This window comes from Falco naumanni, chromosome 10 (genome assembly GCF_017639655.2).
Source record: "Falco naumanni isolate bFalNau1 chromosome 10, bFalNau1.pat, whole genome shotgun sequence".
Classification (NCBI taxonomy): Eukaryota; Metazoa; Chordata; class Aves; order Falconiformes; family Falconidae; genus Falco; species Falco naumanni.
In genome coordinates this window covers 3,807,759-3,823,955 of record NC_054063.1, presented here as the reverse complement: position 1 = coordinate 3,823,955, position 16,197 = coordinate 3,807,759, and the positions used below count along the sequence as shown (strand labels likewise).

The window sequence follows — 16,197 nt, the reverse complement described above, 5'->3', positions numbered from 1 at the left end:
AAATGCTTTCACCTGTAGAAAGACAAGTGACCTGGGCATCTTTTCTTTCAAGATACAGATCATGTCAGCGAGGAAGAAGAGGTTGCTGCCCCTGTGGCTGACGATACTCCCACCACCAGTAGGCTACGCCCTCAAGTCCGAACCAGAGTTATAGCCAGAACTCGGCAGAGCGAGCGAGTTAGGGAAACGGTGAACAGAAACCGGATAACAACAGCGCAGCAAATTCAGGTATGGAGGAGTACTGGCTGATGAGCCTCTGGAAGAACCTTGTGGCAGAGTTGAAGTAAGTCCATGTACCCCTGTTGTCCTCCACAAGTAGCTCAGCTGTCTGTGTTGACTGTATGTAGCACAATGGTTGGTAGCTGTGGAGTTCTTTTAAATTGAGATGTAGAACACGTGCAGCACTCAACTTGCACATAACCAAAATTCTATTTTGAAATCTGCAGTAGCTTCATCTCTTAGTCCACATTTTCATCATCTCAGGTGTGAGGAAAATTGTATTTTTATTCTCAGTGGCTGTTAGTGCACAGTTTGTGCACCACTTCTGGTTTTTTAGCATGCTTTTCTGCAGAGACAGGGCATGCTTATTTGACATTTGTGTATTTGCTTGTTTGTTCTTCTACCCCTTTCCGCATAGCAGTAGAACCTGTTGGCCACTGTCAGCCAAACTGAAGAGAAAAATTAGTATCTTTAATGTTTCTGTATTTGTGAAAATCAACCTCTTATTGAAGAAAAAAACCTCCAGATGATAGTATCCTTAGAGATACAGCAGTGTGAGTTCAACCACATCAACAGGTACCAGAGAATCCATGAAGGAAAGTATCCCAGATACCCAAGGCCCCTCAAGTCCTTTGCTCATTGAACTGCTGACTGCAGATGACTGCAGCTGAGATGTTTCTAGATGTTTCTGTTGGTTAGAATGTGATCCTTCAGGTAACAATAAGTTGCAAACTGAGAACTTCCAAACTTGGGGAATCTCCTGCCTGCTTTAGCCAAAGTGGTCTACCCATTACTTGCATAAATATAAAAAGCTTTAAACTGCACAGGAGCCTATGGTGACCTAGTGTGGCAGCAGAGCCTATAAATAACTGCCATTCAACTACTGATATGTTAATTGGCTCTTCGTTAATGCTGCTGTTCAATGTGCTAGAAATGTGTGAAATTCTGCGACTTTGGAGAGGAAGAGGAGGATCTGACTTGACGTAAGGAGAATTGTTTTTCCCTTGGGGATGGTCAACCATGGGACTAAGTTGCTTGGACAGTTTTTGAAATCTCTTATCTATGGCTTTTAGTGCCGGTCTGCTGTTGTCCTCAAAGCATAGAGGTGTGCTCATTTCAGATCCTTGGAAAGCTTTAGTATTTGGGGAGGCAGTTTTTGTATCTCATCTGTTGTTCTCCAAGTGCCTAAACTAATGGTGGTTAGCTAGACACGATATTTTAGGTCCTTCTAGAAAAGTCAATATGTTTTGGCTAATGTTCAGGGCCTTCCTTACGCCATCGTGTTCTCCTCCAAATCAGAGAACCTTATGTAGTATTTCTTAGCACCCATGACACTTAAAACAATGGCATTCTAATAAAATAGCTTGGTAAAATAGATTGGAGCATTCATTAGTGACGCTAACAGAGAAGCCTAGCAAAAATAATTCTGTAATAAGATGAATTCAAGCATATATTTCTGTTGGCATATTCTGTTCTCAAATATTTTGCAGTTTGAAGCTTCTTTGTGACTGCAAGATACTCTAAAGCCATTCTCCTCTACTGTATGTGCCACACATACATTTCATAAATGTGCAAGAATCCAATGCATGTGCTCTGTTAGAAAGTAAACACAGTGAATAATGTAACATCAGAGGGATCTTTGCATCTGCTGTGCTTAAATGAAACTTTATCAATTCTTGCTGTATTGTGGTTGCTTGAAGAAAGGAGAGGGGGCAGGGAAGGTGTCCCTCCCCATGGCAGGGTGGGTGGACTATAGATGAGCTTTAAAGGTCCCTTCCAACCAAACCATTCTGTGACATTTTAGGAATATGGTTGGTGTAGGCATGGCCAACTTAACATAGCTGTTGAGAGAAACCTGCTCAACACCTTTCCAACCAAAGGAAGGAACAAACCCGTGCTGTGTTTGCCCAGCAAGGAGGCTTTGAGTTCGCGTTCTGAGGCTGGTCATTCAGAATCCAGATGCATCGAATGTGTTTGTTTAAATGTGGTTGACCCTTGAGTACAGAGAAGAGGAATTTGAACCTTGCAGGAGCAGTCCCTGCTTATAGCAACAAAGTGATGCTCTGGAGGGGGACTCACACGTGCCATTCCAGTGAGTTCCCTGAGGTGTGTGTTTGAAAAGCTGCCTCTGGACATGTTTCGCAGCATTAGGTAAATCTGACCTAAAGAATGAGGAGTTTAAAACCAGGGGACCTGTACTTTGTTGGCTTTTCAGTCTTTGCTCATGGCACTTTGCTGCATGATGAGCCAGAGGTCAGTTAGGTGGATTTGGGAAAGTTCTTGGACGAACTTTTTCGTTGAGGGAATGCCAGTCTCGGGGATTGCTCTCATTTAAGGAGTTAGAATTAGGCTGAAGAGTGAGGTCGTGTTCTCCTTAATATGATAGTCAATAGGTGAGAGAGGTGACACAAGTGCTTAACTGGCAGGTTGGTGACATGAGTGCTTCTCATTTGAATTGTAAATGAATTTTTTATCAAGTGCTTTTATAGCTAACTTGTTGCTGACCTTTTAGATACCTGTATCATTTAACTTCTAATTTCCCACACAGCACGTGCCAGGGAACCACACGCCCTCTCTTCTGGATGAAACAATCGAGGCAGTTGTAGCAGGCATAAACACAGCCGTCTACCAGCGTCCTCTTGCACCGAGGGCTCCTACTAGGCAGAAAAGAAAAACGGGTAAGGGCATCAGACACCTTCTGTGGTTCCCATCTGCAAGAATAAAAGCTTTGAGAAGATAAGCCTGAATCATACGAAACACTAGATTGGCTGCATGCTGCCACACCTGTGCAGCTGCAGAAGTATACCACATGCATTTTCTTCTTTCCCCATACTGTCTTTACCCAGAAGAGTCTTGGAGGTTGCTTCTAAATACATCCTAGTGATTTCACTTTTTCAGCTCTGCCGTTTCATACTGTTGCAGCACGCTGTAGATTTTCTTGAGGTGCTTTGTGTGCCATGGGGGAACAAAAAGGGAAATACAGGGTAAAATGCAGTGCCAGCACTTAGCCAGATACTTGGTTGTCTTTTATCCCATCAGGCAGGAAGAAGAAAGCCGGACGCAAAAGAAGAACTTGGGCAAAATCTGCTGGGAAGAGGAGTTCAGAGAGACAACTGAAAAGACACAAGGGTCCGATAAAGAAGAGAAGAGGGAAAAAGAGACTAAGATCACATGTGAGTTGCTGCCATTTTTTCAGCCATCTGTAAAAGCACTATAGCTTGGGATTTGGTGGAAAAAATACTGTCTCTCGATAGCAGTCTTTTAATACTGAATGGTAGCAGATGACCTTTTTTTCTGGTGGGTGTATGTGTAGGATGCATCCAGTGTACTCCACAAAGATGCTGTACACAGAAACAAATTGCAACCTCCAGGCAGGTCTGCTAGGTTTGCTGACAAATCCGGTTACTTTAGCTGCAGGGGTCACACTGTAAAGTACCTTGTGCAGGCTTTGTGTTCTGCCCTGCCATTCAGCTGTCGTGTTTTCTTGGTACTGATGCAAGCTCAGTTAAAATCGCCACCACCTATGCTTTTTAATAGGCTACGGATGTTTGTGTCTGTTGTTGCAAACGCAGTTGATGCGCTGTAAGGGCGCTCAGAATCCCTTCCCACGGTGGGTAGTGTTCTCACATGAGCTGTACTGAATACTCTGCACCAGCTTGACTTTTGTCCCCAGCTACCTCAGCCAGGTTACATCCTACAGCCAGAACTAATCCCTCCAGCCTTTAATAAGGAATTGACAGTTTTGAATGATGACATTAAAGATTTTTAGAAATTTATCTGGTCACTTAAATGTGATACGTGCAATCTGTGTACGAAGTGACTTATAGGCCATAGTTAGAAGGTTAATAGGTACTTTGAAACAAATATTGACCATAAACACACACCACTTCTGCTACTGACAGTAGTAATCTGGTGACTGTACTTAAACTAAGTGAAGAATTTGGGGCTTTAAACCCAGGATGCGTACCTGCCCTAGCATACAAATAACCCAATCTCTTTATCTCTGCAGGTGAAAAATGAGGTTTCTGCTCGCTTACGTATTGCAAGAGCTCTTGGTCTTAGAAAACCTGAGCATGGGGGCTTGCTTCCTTATGTGTACAAACCAGCAGAGCCCTCGCTTGGTCTGATGAGAGCAGATATTGGTGCAGCTTCTCTGTCTGTGTTTGGAGTTCCACATGAGTTGGAGCCTTATGAAAGGTAAGATCTCTCTGGGTTATGATCAGGGATCTGATCATTTCACAAGCGTTGCGTTTTTTGTACATGTGCCTTTTTGCAGAGTGTAGAGCGCATCTGAAGTCAGCTTTGGGTACACAGCTCATAGTAACACGTTGGCCTGCTCTTTTATTTCCTTGGCTGAGTTGCTGAGCTCATAAAGAATTGGCCTTCTTTAAAGAGGTCTGCTGAAATAGTAAGCCTTGTGCAAGCCTGTAATTAAGAGCTTTGGGGTTATTCAGAGGCTAGAATCTGAAGGAGTTGGATCCTGATCAGTCATTTTCTATTGATCTAATTTTAAGTGAAGGTAGCTAGTGTATTTGGTATACAACAAACAGTGACTTCACATGGAATTAAATGGACCTGTGGAATCTTCCGTGTTTCTCCTTTTCCCATCTTCACTTTTCGAGACACTTTAAATTCAGGAGGAATCTTACTATGCCGTAGTTTGTGTCACTCTTAAGCTTTGGGTGTCGGGGAGGGGGCATCTGAAATTGTTGTTGGTGAAATTTGATTTTTTTACAGAGTAAGTCTTTTTGATCCTTTCATAAAGGGAAATTATCCATTTAATATTTTAAAAATAAAAACTTACATGTGAATCTCTACTGGCTGAGTTATGCCGTTCTGTTTATGTAGCCACAGAAAATAAGTAAACTGCACAAATCTTTTGTTTAACGTATTATAATAAAACAAATGATGCTTTCTAACTGTACCTGTCCTGGTATATTATCTACCTTGTCTATTTGACATGAAAAACTTCCAAGGTTTGTGTGTGTGTTTTACCCACAGTAACGAGGACGTTCCAGCAAATGCAGATTCACCAGTGAGTGCCAAAAGAAGAGTTCTCTCCCAGTCAGCACTGAGGTCTCACCGTCCTGTAGCTAGACCTATTTCTGTGGGACTTCCCAGGTAAAAATCAATCAAGTTATTTTCTTTTTCTTAATTGTCTAATGACAGTAACAAAAGAGCAAACTGAGTGATCCATCCTGGTTTAACTCTTTTCTTACCCTGAATATTTTGAAAGACTGTGTGTATGCATGCCTGCACATGTGTAGATAAATAACTGCAGCATTTTATGCAATAGTTGTTTTTTTAAGTCGAAGGACAGGCACTTAATCTTTCATAACAGCTCTGACTATTGCATTGATAATTCACATTGGTATTTCCACCTTAATCTGGCTCTTCTTGCTGTCTGTTTTGGGATTGTTTAGTAACCCCATTAGTATGTTTTAAATTCCAGTCTCATTAACCTTTAAAAACCCACTTGCTTATTTGGGAAGGCCAGGGAATCTAATTGCACATCCAGAGGAGACGAGGGATGCACCCACCTCACCCAGTTCCTCTGCCGTTTGTTGGAGCTCAGAAAGTGGAGAGGAAACTCTTGGTTTGATCCTGCAGTTTAACAGTTGCTTTGCAGCCTGACAGATGTCTCTGTGTGTGCAGACCCTGTGCCCCTGTGCCTGCCAGGGCCAAGGGGCATTGCTCGGTGCCTCCCATTGGCAGTCACTGGGTTTTCAGGGCTGGGGCCTAGGATGCAGTGCAGAGGGGTAGGACACAGGGAGCAAGAGCATGATGAGAAGAAAATGGATGGGGAAAATGACTGGGGTAGGTACCAACTGAAAACTGCAAGGCTGAGGGGGCTGAAGACTAGGAGAAATGGACGGAGCTCAGCTTGAGTGGTTAAAATGTGCGAGAGGTTTACCTGGCTGTCCTCTAATGCATCTGACTTGTGGCAAAGGTTGGTTTCTCAGGATTAAGATAGTCTCTAATAACTTGGAGTATTTCTCTACCTTTCTCATCTCAGTCCTAAAGGAAGCCTTTCAGGAAGCTTTCCATGTCCTCAGAGTTACGTGAGCAGCACGTTGTTTAGAAGGTAGAACTGTTTAGCTGAAATTAAGCTTTTCTAAAGGCTTTGTTTGCCTGGACTGCAGGTTCTTCCCTGCTCTGGCCTGGGCAGCCAATTCTTTTAAGATTTTCCGTTTTGTTGTTCTGTTGTTACAGGGGTTTGGTATATATCATCTTTGGAAAGCTTGCTTTGCTGTCATATGGAAATGAAATGTAGCTCCCTCAAAGAGCTGGGTCTCTTGGTCCTTTTTGAAGTTGTTGGTTTGTTGTTTGGTTTTGGTTTGGGGTTTTTTTAAAGCCCAAACAAAGCAAACCCCCAAATGCCACCAGCAGAAAAGCAAAGAAAGGAAACTTCAAAGCCACACCCCAACACCAGAAACACTCAGACCTTTTCAGTCTATATTTCAAGAACGAGGAATGTACAGTTAAATCATTTTCATATGAATGAGTAATGCACAAAGGGGAGTGTTTGTGTTGTCCTCTGTGTGTGCTGCTGTTTTTCAGTGTAATTCCTCCTGTGCCATGCTCTTGGCTACCCTACCAGTTGGCACCTGACTGGTGTTCTGACTGGTGCTGAACAGTGGTTCAAGCTGCACCGATTTTTTTATATAGCAGTATAGGCCTGAGGAATACATTTGTGATCATGATTTGGTGGGGGGAAAGAGGCAGCTGGGCTGGACGTATCTCTGAAGTGCTGAACAATGGTTTGCGCTTCAAAAATGCACCTTAAATGCAGTAGAAAGTTAATCTTGATACACAACTCAGTGAACACCACTCTTAAATAAGATTAAAAGCATTTGCTTACCAAAGGTCTTTGGTATGGTTACATGCTTTCCTATCCTCCAGTGTTGCTGTGGAAAGTCAGTAAAAGCTTCACCTCCTGTTTGTCAGAGGGAGATGGGGGCTGAATGACTCTAGTGAAGCCAAAACTACAAGTGAACTTCCCTGGCTGACCTCTGTTTATGCCCTTGATTTTGGTTTCTTTTTAATGTAATGTGTGTGTATAGAACAAGTGCTGTAAGAGTAAAGGAAATATAACCCCTCTGAAACATGCAGAAGCAGTGTACCTGCCTTGAGTCCTGATCAAGAAGAAGAAGGTGCCCCTGTGCCTGATCTGTTGGGAAGTATCCTGTCTGGACAGAGCTTTCTCATGATGAGTGGTTCGGATGTGGTCATCAACAGAGACGGTTCACTGACAGCAAAGAAGATAGGTAAGGGTCTGGCACTTCACAGCGCAATTAACTTCTTTGTTTCACCCACGCCTGCCCTGGTCCTGCAGGCTGCGTAGCTTCAGACGTAGGGATACCCTCACTGAGCGTTCAAATGTGTAAGGTAGATTCGGTTTAGCTGCCAGCAGTAACCTATCTAATAAGATTCCTGCGTATGCTCTGAACTAGTGTTACTTGTGTCTGTTCCAGTTGCAGAGCTGAGATGATACTGGAGGATTTGGGGTTTAACAGGTGGGGTTTTTCTTTCAAAAGTACTTCACTGTAGTTTCATAGGACTGGATAGAGCAGAGATATCTTAGTACCCGATTCTGTCATTTGTCATGCCTCGCTGCCATGCCTGTGCACTGTGCTTCCGTTTGAGGAGCAGCGATGAGGACCTTGGCAAGAAGCTCCTTTGCAGAAGTCAAGCTCTAGAATACGTGTTAGCACCTACAGCTGTGTCTTCCCTTGGCATGGTGTTATTTGGAAAGAATCTCTTCAAATTGAAACGTAGAGCTTTATTCTTAAAACAAGTACCTATAACATCCTCTGTTATAGTAATTTTTATCAATTAGCGACTGCAGGATAATAAACACAGATCTGGTGATATCTACAGAACAGAATAATTTATTTCCTTAACATTAGTGTTTACCTTAAAGGTGCAGTTGTCTGGCATTAAACCTTGAGCATCTGACCGAAAGAACTATTGGGCTGCCTTATTACTGTGTGGTATGCCTGCAAACCAAGGTGGAACTTAAAATAATTAGCTCAGTACTTCTTTTAATGATGGGGAGACACGACCAGATACGTACTGAAAAACTTTATTGTTTGCTTGTATGCCACAGCTCCACTTCATAGGAAATCAGCGAATGACTCAAGAGCGAATGATGGTTCGGGACATAACACCCAACCGAGTACGGCGCACTCAGGGACCACAGCAAGCAGCCCCGTTGCTGGACCTTCATTTTCCTCAGGGCTGAGTATTCGCCCCAGACCCTCCTCCTCAAGCTCGTTTCCATTACCTTCACCCTCACTGAGCAGGACTGAGCCTGCAGCAGACCCTGCACGGAGTACATCAGAAAAGGCAACTGTAAAGTCAGAATATTCGATGACACCCAGGTCTGTTCAGACTCAGAACATCGCTACTCTGAGCAGGCATGGCTACAAGTCAGATGAAATGCCCAGATTTAATGGAAACTCTAAAAATGTTGCACGCACTGACTCATTGTCAAAGCCCCTGAGCTGTTACTTGAATTCTGGCTCAAAAGCTTTAACTGTGAGGCAGCCATTAAAACCACCTACCAAGAGAATTGACATCTTTGAGCTTCCCAGGATACCAAAGATTAAAAAGGAAACCAGCAGCAAGCAGGTGGAGCCCGAACCCTCAGGAAGCCAAAGCTGTGACATCCCCAGCTCCTGTATAACCCAGCTGACTGGCAAAGAGAGTGCTAATCAGCCGGGGAAGGGTAGCAAGGTGGAAAGTCAGAAGTCAAATGCCAAGGAATCTCAGCAACAAATGCATACAGGTGGGCTGTCTTTTTCTACTGATACAGGCACGTGTGGCAGTTCGTCGCTGCTGGGCACTTTGAGGAGCAAAGGCCCAAGCTCTTTTGAGAGTTTTAAAATCAATATTCCTGGAAATGCAGGGCATCCCAGCAGACTGTCTAACCCAGGATTTTGTAACACCTTCCGCCCCGTGGATGACAAAGTGCAACAGAAAGAGACTCCTTCAACTCTTTTCTCAGTTAAGAAAAAGCAGGTCAAAAGTGAGATCTATGATCCCTTTGAGCCAACAGGATCGGACTCGAGTTCAGCAAGCAGCAGTCCTGAAAGGCTTGGCTTGGGGATCCCGCTAACTAATATTACCAGGACTATTTCCATTGAAAATCCAAAAGTTCAAACATTTCAAACTGTTCGTCGTTTCACCCCTTACGTGGTAGGAAATGTATTTGGATCTGGAGCAGATGCTGATGTACCATCCAGTAACACAGTGTCTCACGGTGATGTCACGGTAGAAAGCAGGATTGTAGAACAGATCTCTGACACAGAGGAACGAGACAATATGGATGAGGAAGACTCGCTAAGCAGTCCTTGCACTTCATCTGCCATTAAGCCAGTTTCTAATGCAAAGTGTCTAAAGGAGGAAAGCAGAGGGAGCCCTGATGTGTTCTTTAATGCCGAAGAACTGGTTAGACCTAATATTAATGTGAAACTAGAACCGGATAGTCCCTCAAAGGATGATGGGCAGCAGAAAATCCAAAAGGTAGAAAAAAGAAAGAAGCGATCACGTTCCAGATCCTGTTCAAACTCCAGCTCCCGAAGCAGGAAGAAGATGAAAAGGAAGAAGGCATTTGTCAAAGAGAGTAAGAGACCCCGATCAGAGTCTAGGGATAGAGCACACTCAAGGGACCGAAGCTCCCGATCTACCTCTTGGTCAGGTGGAGAAGAGCGTGGCAAAAGAAGCACATCCAAACCCAAGATCAGGAGAACTTCTACTGACCGCTCCAGCAGTCACGAACGATCTAAAAAAAAGAAAATGAAGGATAAAACCAAGGATAAAAAGGCAAAAACTTCTTGGTCTAGGGAGAGAAGGAAATCTAGGTCACGTTCAGGTAGTCCTGGAAGTACTTCTGAGTTTTATGAAAACAGGAAAAAGAAAAGACGGTCTCGATCAAGGTCAAGACGGAGGGATCGTTCCCGATCAAATAGCATTGAAAGAACTAAAAGGCGGAAACACAGGAGAGAGAAAAGCTATGAGAGGTATGATAAAGATAGTAGCTTGAGGTCAAGGGACAGAAAGAGATCGAGATCCAGGTCTCGGGAGAGGAGGAAGTGGAGGTCTCGGTCTGCATCTCGTTCTCGGGAGCACAAAAGCAGCAAATCAAAGGAAAAAACACCACGATCGAGGTCCCGTTCCAAAGAAAGAAAACACAGATCAAAAGAGAGCTCCCTTCCTCCTCCACCAGAAAAGGATCAAAAGCCTCCAGCTGAAACTACATCCACGTTTGTGGAGCAACCTCATTCCTTCAAACAAGAGCCAAAGGAGGAGCTGGTACTGGAAGAGCTTTCCATAACCATCCAACCAAATGTCAAACTGGAGGAAATGAAGGCTGAGAGCCCGGTTCAGCTGAGCGAGGCCCAAGAAGCTATAAAGGTGGAGCCCAGCTGTCGGGAGGTGACCAGTGAAACTGCGTTCCCTCTGCCAGAGGCCACAAACGCGTGTGTCCCAGTTGGCAATGTGGATCCTTTTGCTGAGACAGAATTCACCAGCAGTAGTGAGCCAGCAGTGCTTGGTAGCTGTAGCAATACAAACCTTGAGATTACAGTGAAAATAGAAAATACCACGTTGTGTTCATCTCTGATGGAAGCACCCCTGGAGAAGCAAGTTACCACGCACGCTCCAGCTGAGGCTGCACCAGTTCAAAGCTTGTCCAAAAGCAAAGTAACAGATTGTGTGAGGGAGGTTAAAGATGAGTGCCTTGTGTCAAACGAGAAAACCAGTGATTTCGGTAGTACTGAACTGGAAGTAGTACCTCAGGGTCCTGTGCTGAAATCGAAAGCACCAGTGAAAAGAGTTACCTGGAACCTTCAAGAGGAAGAAAGTGGCACCTTGTCTGCTGAAAAAGCTTCAAGTAAGTATCTGTTTTTGGAAAACAGTTTTTGAAGCACAGGCTGTGTGGGGTTTGGTGCCTGGCTAAACCTGGTGGTAGCGTAACACTTCTGTCATCTGAGCTGGCGCAATCCCCTGGCTTCCAGTCCCGAGAGCTGGCGTTCTACGCTTGTTGACATCCTGAGGTGAGCTGTGTTAATGAATCCGAGAGGACACGCTGTCAGCGCAGCTCAGCTCGCCAGCGGCGGCTTGTTTGGCCGTGAAGCACAGATTGCAACCCACTCTCTGAGCTGGCAGCCCGCGTTCCACCCTTTCTGCGGCTGACTGGAGTGGGGGTTTTGCCATCAGAATTAATAAAGGTTTCTCGGGGCCAAGGAGCATGACAAATCTTCGGAGCTTGCTACTGGGAGCTCCGCTAAGCCAAAGCTGCTACAAACAGTTTGGCTTGGGACCCTGTGCTATGCGTGTTGACAGAGTTGCTTGTGTTGTTCTCCTTGGTTACTCTTGTGGAAACCCAGGAAGAAGCAATTGCTCAAGGGGATGCTAAGTCCTCTATTATCAGAAGCTTTAAAGTGTTGATGATTGCTGAACAAAATCCAGTTCTAGCTAGCATTGTTGTTAGATCCTTTTTATTTTAATTGTTTAAAAATATAATTGGCTTTGAATTTTTGACCCATTAGGTTTATTTTATTCTTAAATGTTTTCTTTTCCTTCTCTTGGGGACCCTAGGGATGCCGTTTTACAGACTTCAGCGAGTAAAAGAAGGGGCCTGGAAAGCTGAGGACTTGAACCAAACGTTAAATCAGGTGCAGTTAAATGAGCCTCCTCCAACCAATTATATGATTCCTGAGCCTATGTTTCCTGATCTAGATTCCTCTCAGGTTGGTTCCTATTCCAGCACCCTAGTGTCATGGAAGGCATCCCACCTCATCTGTGCCCTCGTTGTGCAACACCCTCCTCTCGTGGCAGAGCTCGCCTTCCGCTGCGTGCGGTACATTTCATACAGCCCATACACCTCAGCAGTCCTCTGTAATCATTTAATCTCTCAGGTGCTCCTTCCAGTTGAAGAGGCACATCTCCTTTTAGTTCTGCTGTATGCGCGCAGCTTCTGTTTTCAGCAGTAACTTGGGGAAAGACGGTGCTGGTTGAGAAGCTCTGAGCTTCTCCCTGGCTGGGGTCAGGCTGTAAAAATGGGCCTGGTGGCACTGGTCCGTGCCATCAGGCTGTGCTGTCCACCAGTTAAAAGGTGAGCGGGGCTGGTGCTAGCTAGATGCGCAGAGACCTAGCTGAGGGCTGGGACGTTAGCCTCCCTGATTTAAACTAGTAATTACTTGCCTGTTTGAGTGGGTAAGAGGTGCTCTGAAAATCCTGGTCTGACGCTCTCTCCTGTAAGCACAGGCATTTACAAAATGGTATGTGTTTCACAGGTGTACTGTCAAAACATACTTTTGACACCACCTCTGCCCTCAAGCCTGCCCCCCTATGCCCCGGTCAGCCAGCCCACGGTTCAGTTCATCATGCAGGGTAGTCTTCCAGCGCTTGGCTGCATGGCAGGACAGAGCCTGATCCCGGAGCTGGGCAGCCTGGCTACTGCATCTGAACCAGGAATCCAAGCTGCTTCTGTTGGAAACGCGGAAGAAAAGAGCAAAGCACCCAAACCTGCAGTGGACAAAACGAAAAACGAGGAAGTGAGTGAATGCTATCAAGTAGCAAATGCATAACATCAATGAGCTGTTTATTTGAACTTGTGAAGTTTGGGTGTATCCGACTTGCTCTCTACTGTATTTTCCCAGCCCTGGCTGTGGCCGTTGGTTTTGGTGGCTGACTGTGCTAGCCCAGGAGCAGCAGGCAGTCCTTCCTTCGAATTATTTTGGGATTTTCTCCCATTTGATGGCTCCACTTTCTGCAGCTTCATTGCAATAGGGCAGAGAGGGATTAAAGCATCTAAAAGGCGTTCTGAAACTTTCTTGCATGAATGTCTGGAATAGACTTTCCAGAAGCCAGAATGTCCAAATCTCTCTATAAATGCCTGGTTTTCTCCTTTCCCCTCCAGCTTTGAAATTAGTGTCTATTCCCATAGCAGTCCTGTAGAGAGGCTGAACATGCAGAGGGAGTAAAATAGTTTTGAGATTTTGCAGTGATCATCCCTTGCTGCTGAGTTTTGGGGTTGCTATAAAGACCATTTGCTCTAAGCATCGTGGATGTTAACACAAGAACAAAAACTTCTTAGTTAATTATTTCTCTTTCTACCACAAAACAAAACGCTAAGATACCTTTCCCACTAAACCTCCATTTATATGAGCAGCAGTTTTCATGAACTTATCATGATAGAATGTGCTCCGATGTCATCTGTAATCCTTAATTTATATGCAAGTTTGCAGTTTTCAGAACGCCTTCAGAGCTACCTGAAGCTTTGTATTCACAGCTACAACTTGGCTGCTTTTAGATCCTTTTGATGGATGGATGTTTATTTCAGAGCTGTTGGAAGGGAAGAAGGAGACCAGAATTAATGGGTGTAACGCCGTAGTCACTTGCTTAAAACATATTCTCTAAGACATAGAATAAATGTTACATAAAATAAGGGTTCCTCCTAGGGCGAGCTGGTATTTGTTTCGAGACTGCCATTTACAGTAAAGGAAATCCCTGTGACGTTGGCTCTTACTCGGGTCGTTGAAACTGTGAAATGAGTATTTTCATTGTTAGGACATTGCTAAGAAAAATAGATTCGGAAACCATTCCCAAGGTAGCAGAAGTTAATGAACTTCTCTTTGCTGGGCAGTACATGAAGAAGCTGCACATGCAGGAAAGGGCTGTGGAAGAAGTGAAACTTGCTATTAAACCCTTTTACCAGAAGAGAGAGATTACAAAGGAGGAGTACAAGAACATCCTTCGAAAAGCAGTGCAAAAGGTAAGGTGAAATGGAGAGGAGGGGCTGTGTCGGTTAAATAAGCGGCAGCTTTGGACTGCGCTCGCCAGCTTCAGCAATTCCCTGCTGTAACTGAGGAGCAGATCTCGGGTACTCTGCAGTCTTGTGGTGCAGCAGTAGTTGCTTCGAGCAGGACGGAGCGGTGCCATCGATGAGAGCTGTCAGACTGTTCCTTTCAGGAGATGGTGTTTTCAGTGGTCCAGAACATTGCAAAGTTCAGCTCAGACAGCTTAAAATGTACCGCGGGACGTGCCTTGGGTGAGAATGGTCAGCTCTATCTCATTAAGAACTTTGGTCAGAATTGTCAAGCTGTTTCTGATAAAGTGAGAAAATACTTTGTGTGTTAATTCCTTCAGCATCAGTGGTGGCCCTGAACTTTGGAAGAGGGCCTTGCAATTTGGCTGATGTTGACTTTTGCCTCAAATCTTAGCGCTGACCAGATCGTGGCTAAAAAAGACCTGATGAGCGGGTAAACGTTGTCTTGTGAGAGCAAGTAATGCTCTTGTGGTCAAGGCAGTTAAGTGATACCCCGGGGGACTGTATTCTCTCCCTGCTCTGCGTTCTGGCTATCATTGAGAAATTCCATCGTAAATCAAAATTCCTGAGATAACAGGTGCAATTCCATATCTTCTACGTGACCCACGTGAACCTCAGGTGTGGTTTGTAGGAGAGCTGGTCAGCACCAATTGCAGCTGAAGTCACTGTGAACTGTCCTCTGAATGCTGATAAAATTCTTGGTAGGGTCCACCCTCTTTCCCCTTTTATCTCAAAAATTTATCCCTTAAAATTGCTAGATTCTTTTAGTCTGAGCATCGCTTTCTCAAAATCATCAGAAAAATGGGTGATCAACGCTTCTTGGTTACCCTGTGTTGTGCAAAACTGGCTGGATAGAAAAGCCTGTAGTAAAACCGAGTCATTCTGCTTTCAGAGGTGCTTCTGCAGTCAGTTGGTGCTCAGTAGATAAGCCCTGGGCCGTTTCTGGAATGCTTGAAGTACAATAATACTCCCGTCCTTGTTGAGTTTTCTGCTTTACGTACCCTGCTGCAGGACTCGAGGGGCTATACAGGAACCCGTTCCCCTGGGAAGTTCAGGGCTTCTCTGTCGTTTGTTCGTTGCCTGCTGGAACGGCTGCAATACTGTTAACGGAGCGAATGGCTCTTCTTTTTCCTTGTAGATCTGTCACAGCAAAAGCGGAGAGATCAACCCTATGAAGGTAGCTAACCTGGTGAAGGCGTATGTGGAAAAATACAAACATATGAGGAAACATAAGAAATCTGATGGTGAAGAGACATGTGAAGTGGAAAACAGAGCAAGCCACAGCCGGCATGACTTGGATTGAACTGTGAAACTGGAGCGGAGAGAAGCACGGTTATATCGGACTTACCTACCTGCGGAAACAGTGCCCATTGTTTCCATACAGGAATGAACTTCTTGGGGTTTTGTTTGTTTGTTTCATTTTTGTTTTGTTTTTTATTATTATTACCTGCGGACGCAGAACTAAATAACAATCAAATGCCTCAGACCAGCAGAGTAATTCAAGGGAAAAACACGGAAGAGATGGAATGTTTGGGACTCCCGGATTGCTGCGGTTTTCAGGGCTACTTTTGATAGGCCTGTGCACTTGTCTTGCTAAAAGTTTGCAACTGGACACCACTTTTCATATACAGTATATTGAGAGTTGTATACCGTTTCCCTTGTGTTTATTTATCGAAATATGGGTTGTCTTTAGAAACTTCTGATTTAATACTTGAAATGTTGAAATTTTTAGTCCATGTGATGGTGAGCGAAGCTTTACTCGCTCTGTGACTTTGGGGATTGCAGAAATGACTTTATAAACTGACTTCAGGAACACTGCTCAAGTCGTGGTGTTTATTTACGTTCTGTTGGCAGTATCTTGTTAGAGAAAAGTTTCGTTTCGGGGTGGAGACTGTGTTGCACTTCTGTAAATAATGCACTGATGGCTGGTTTTGTGTCTGCCTTTCAGGAAAAAAACGAAACAAGAAGCAAGCATTGTGAATTTTCAGTAACAAGCTGAAGGGATAAGGTTGAACTGATGTACAAAGCAGAAATGTGACAGAATTTATAAAGTTATTTTGAATGGTTTTAGTCCTATCGCAGGTGTCATTTGTTTGTCTCACAGCTGCCTTTTGCCCTGGCTGTTCTGTATGAACCTGCGC

At 44.4% G+C, this 16,197-nt stretch overlaps 1 protein-coding gene across 1 annotated transcript in view; it reads left to right on the top strand.

Annotated features, from left to right (window-relative positions):
• The window catches only part of PHRF1 (PHD and ring finger domains 1), a 28,039-nt gene extending 11,913 nt beyond the window's left edge, over window positions 1–16,126 (top strand). Inside the window, exons 8-18 of the mRNA XM_040607923.1 lie at window positions 53–228; window positions 2,768–2,897; window positions 3,259–3,392; window positions 4,229–4,416; window positions 5,221–5,340; window positions 7,333–7,487; window positions 8,330–11,116; window positions 11,824–11,900; window positions 12,522–12,782; window positions 13,874–14,002; window positions 15,195–16,126. Coding sequence (XP_040463857.1) covers window positions 53–228; window positions 2,768–2,897; window positions 3,259–3,392; window positions 4,229–4,416; window positions 5,221–5,340; window positions 7,333–7,487; window positions 8,330–11,116; window positions 11,824–11,900; window positions 12,522–12,782; window positions 13,874–14,002; window positions 15,195–15,359 — 4,322 coding nt within the window. The 3' untranslated portion in view covers window positions 15,360–16,126. The remainder of the gene's footprint in view (window positions 1–52; window positions 229–2,767; window positions 2,898–3,258; window positions 3,393–4,228; window positions 4,417–5,220; window positions 5,341–7,332; window positions 7,488–8,329; window positions 11,117–11,823; window positions 11,901–12,521; window positions 12,783–13,873; window positions 14,003–15,194) is intronic.
• Window positions 16,127–16,197: the final 71 nt, after the last annotated feature.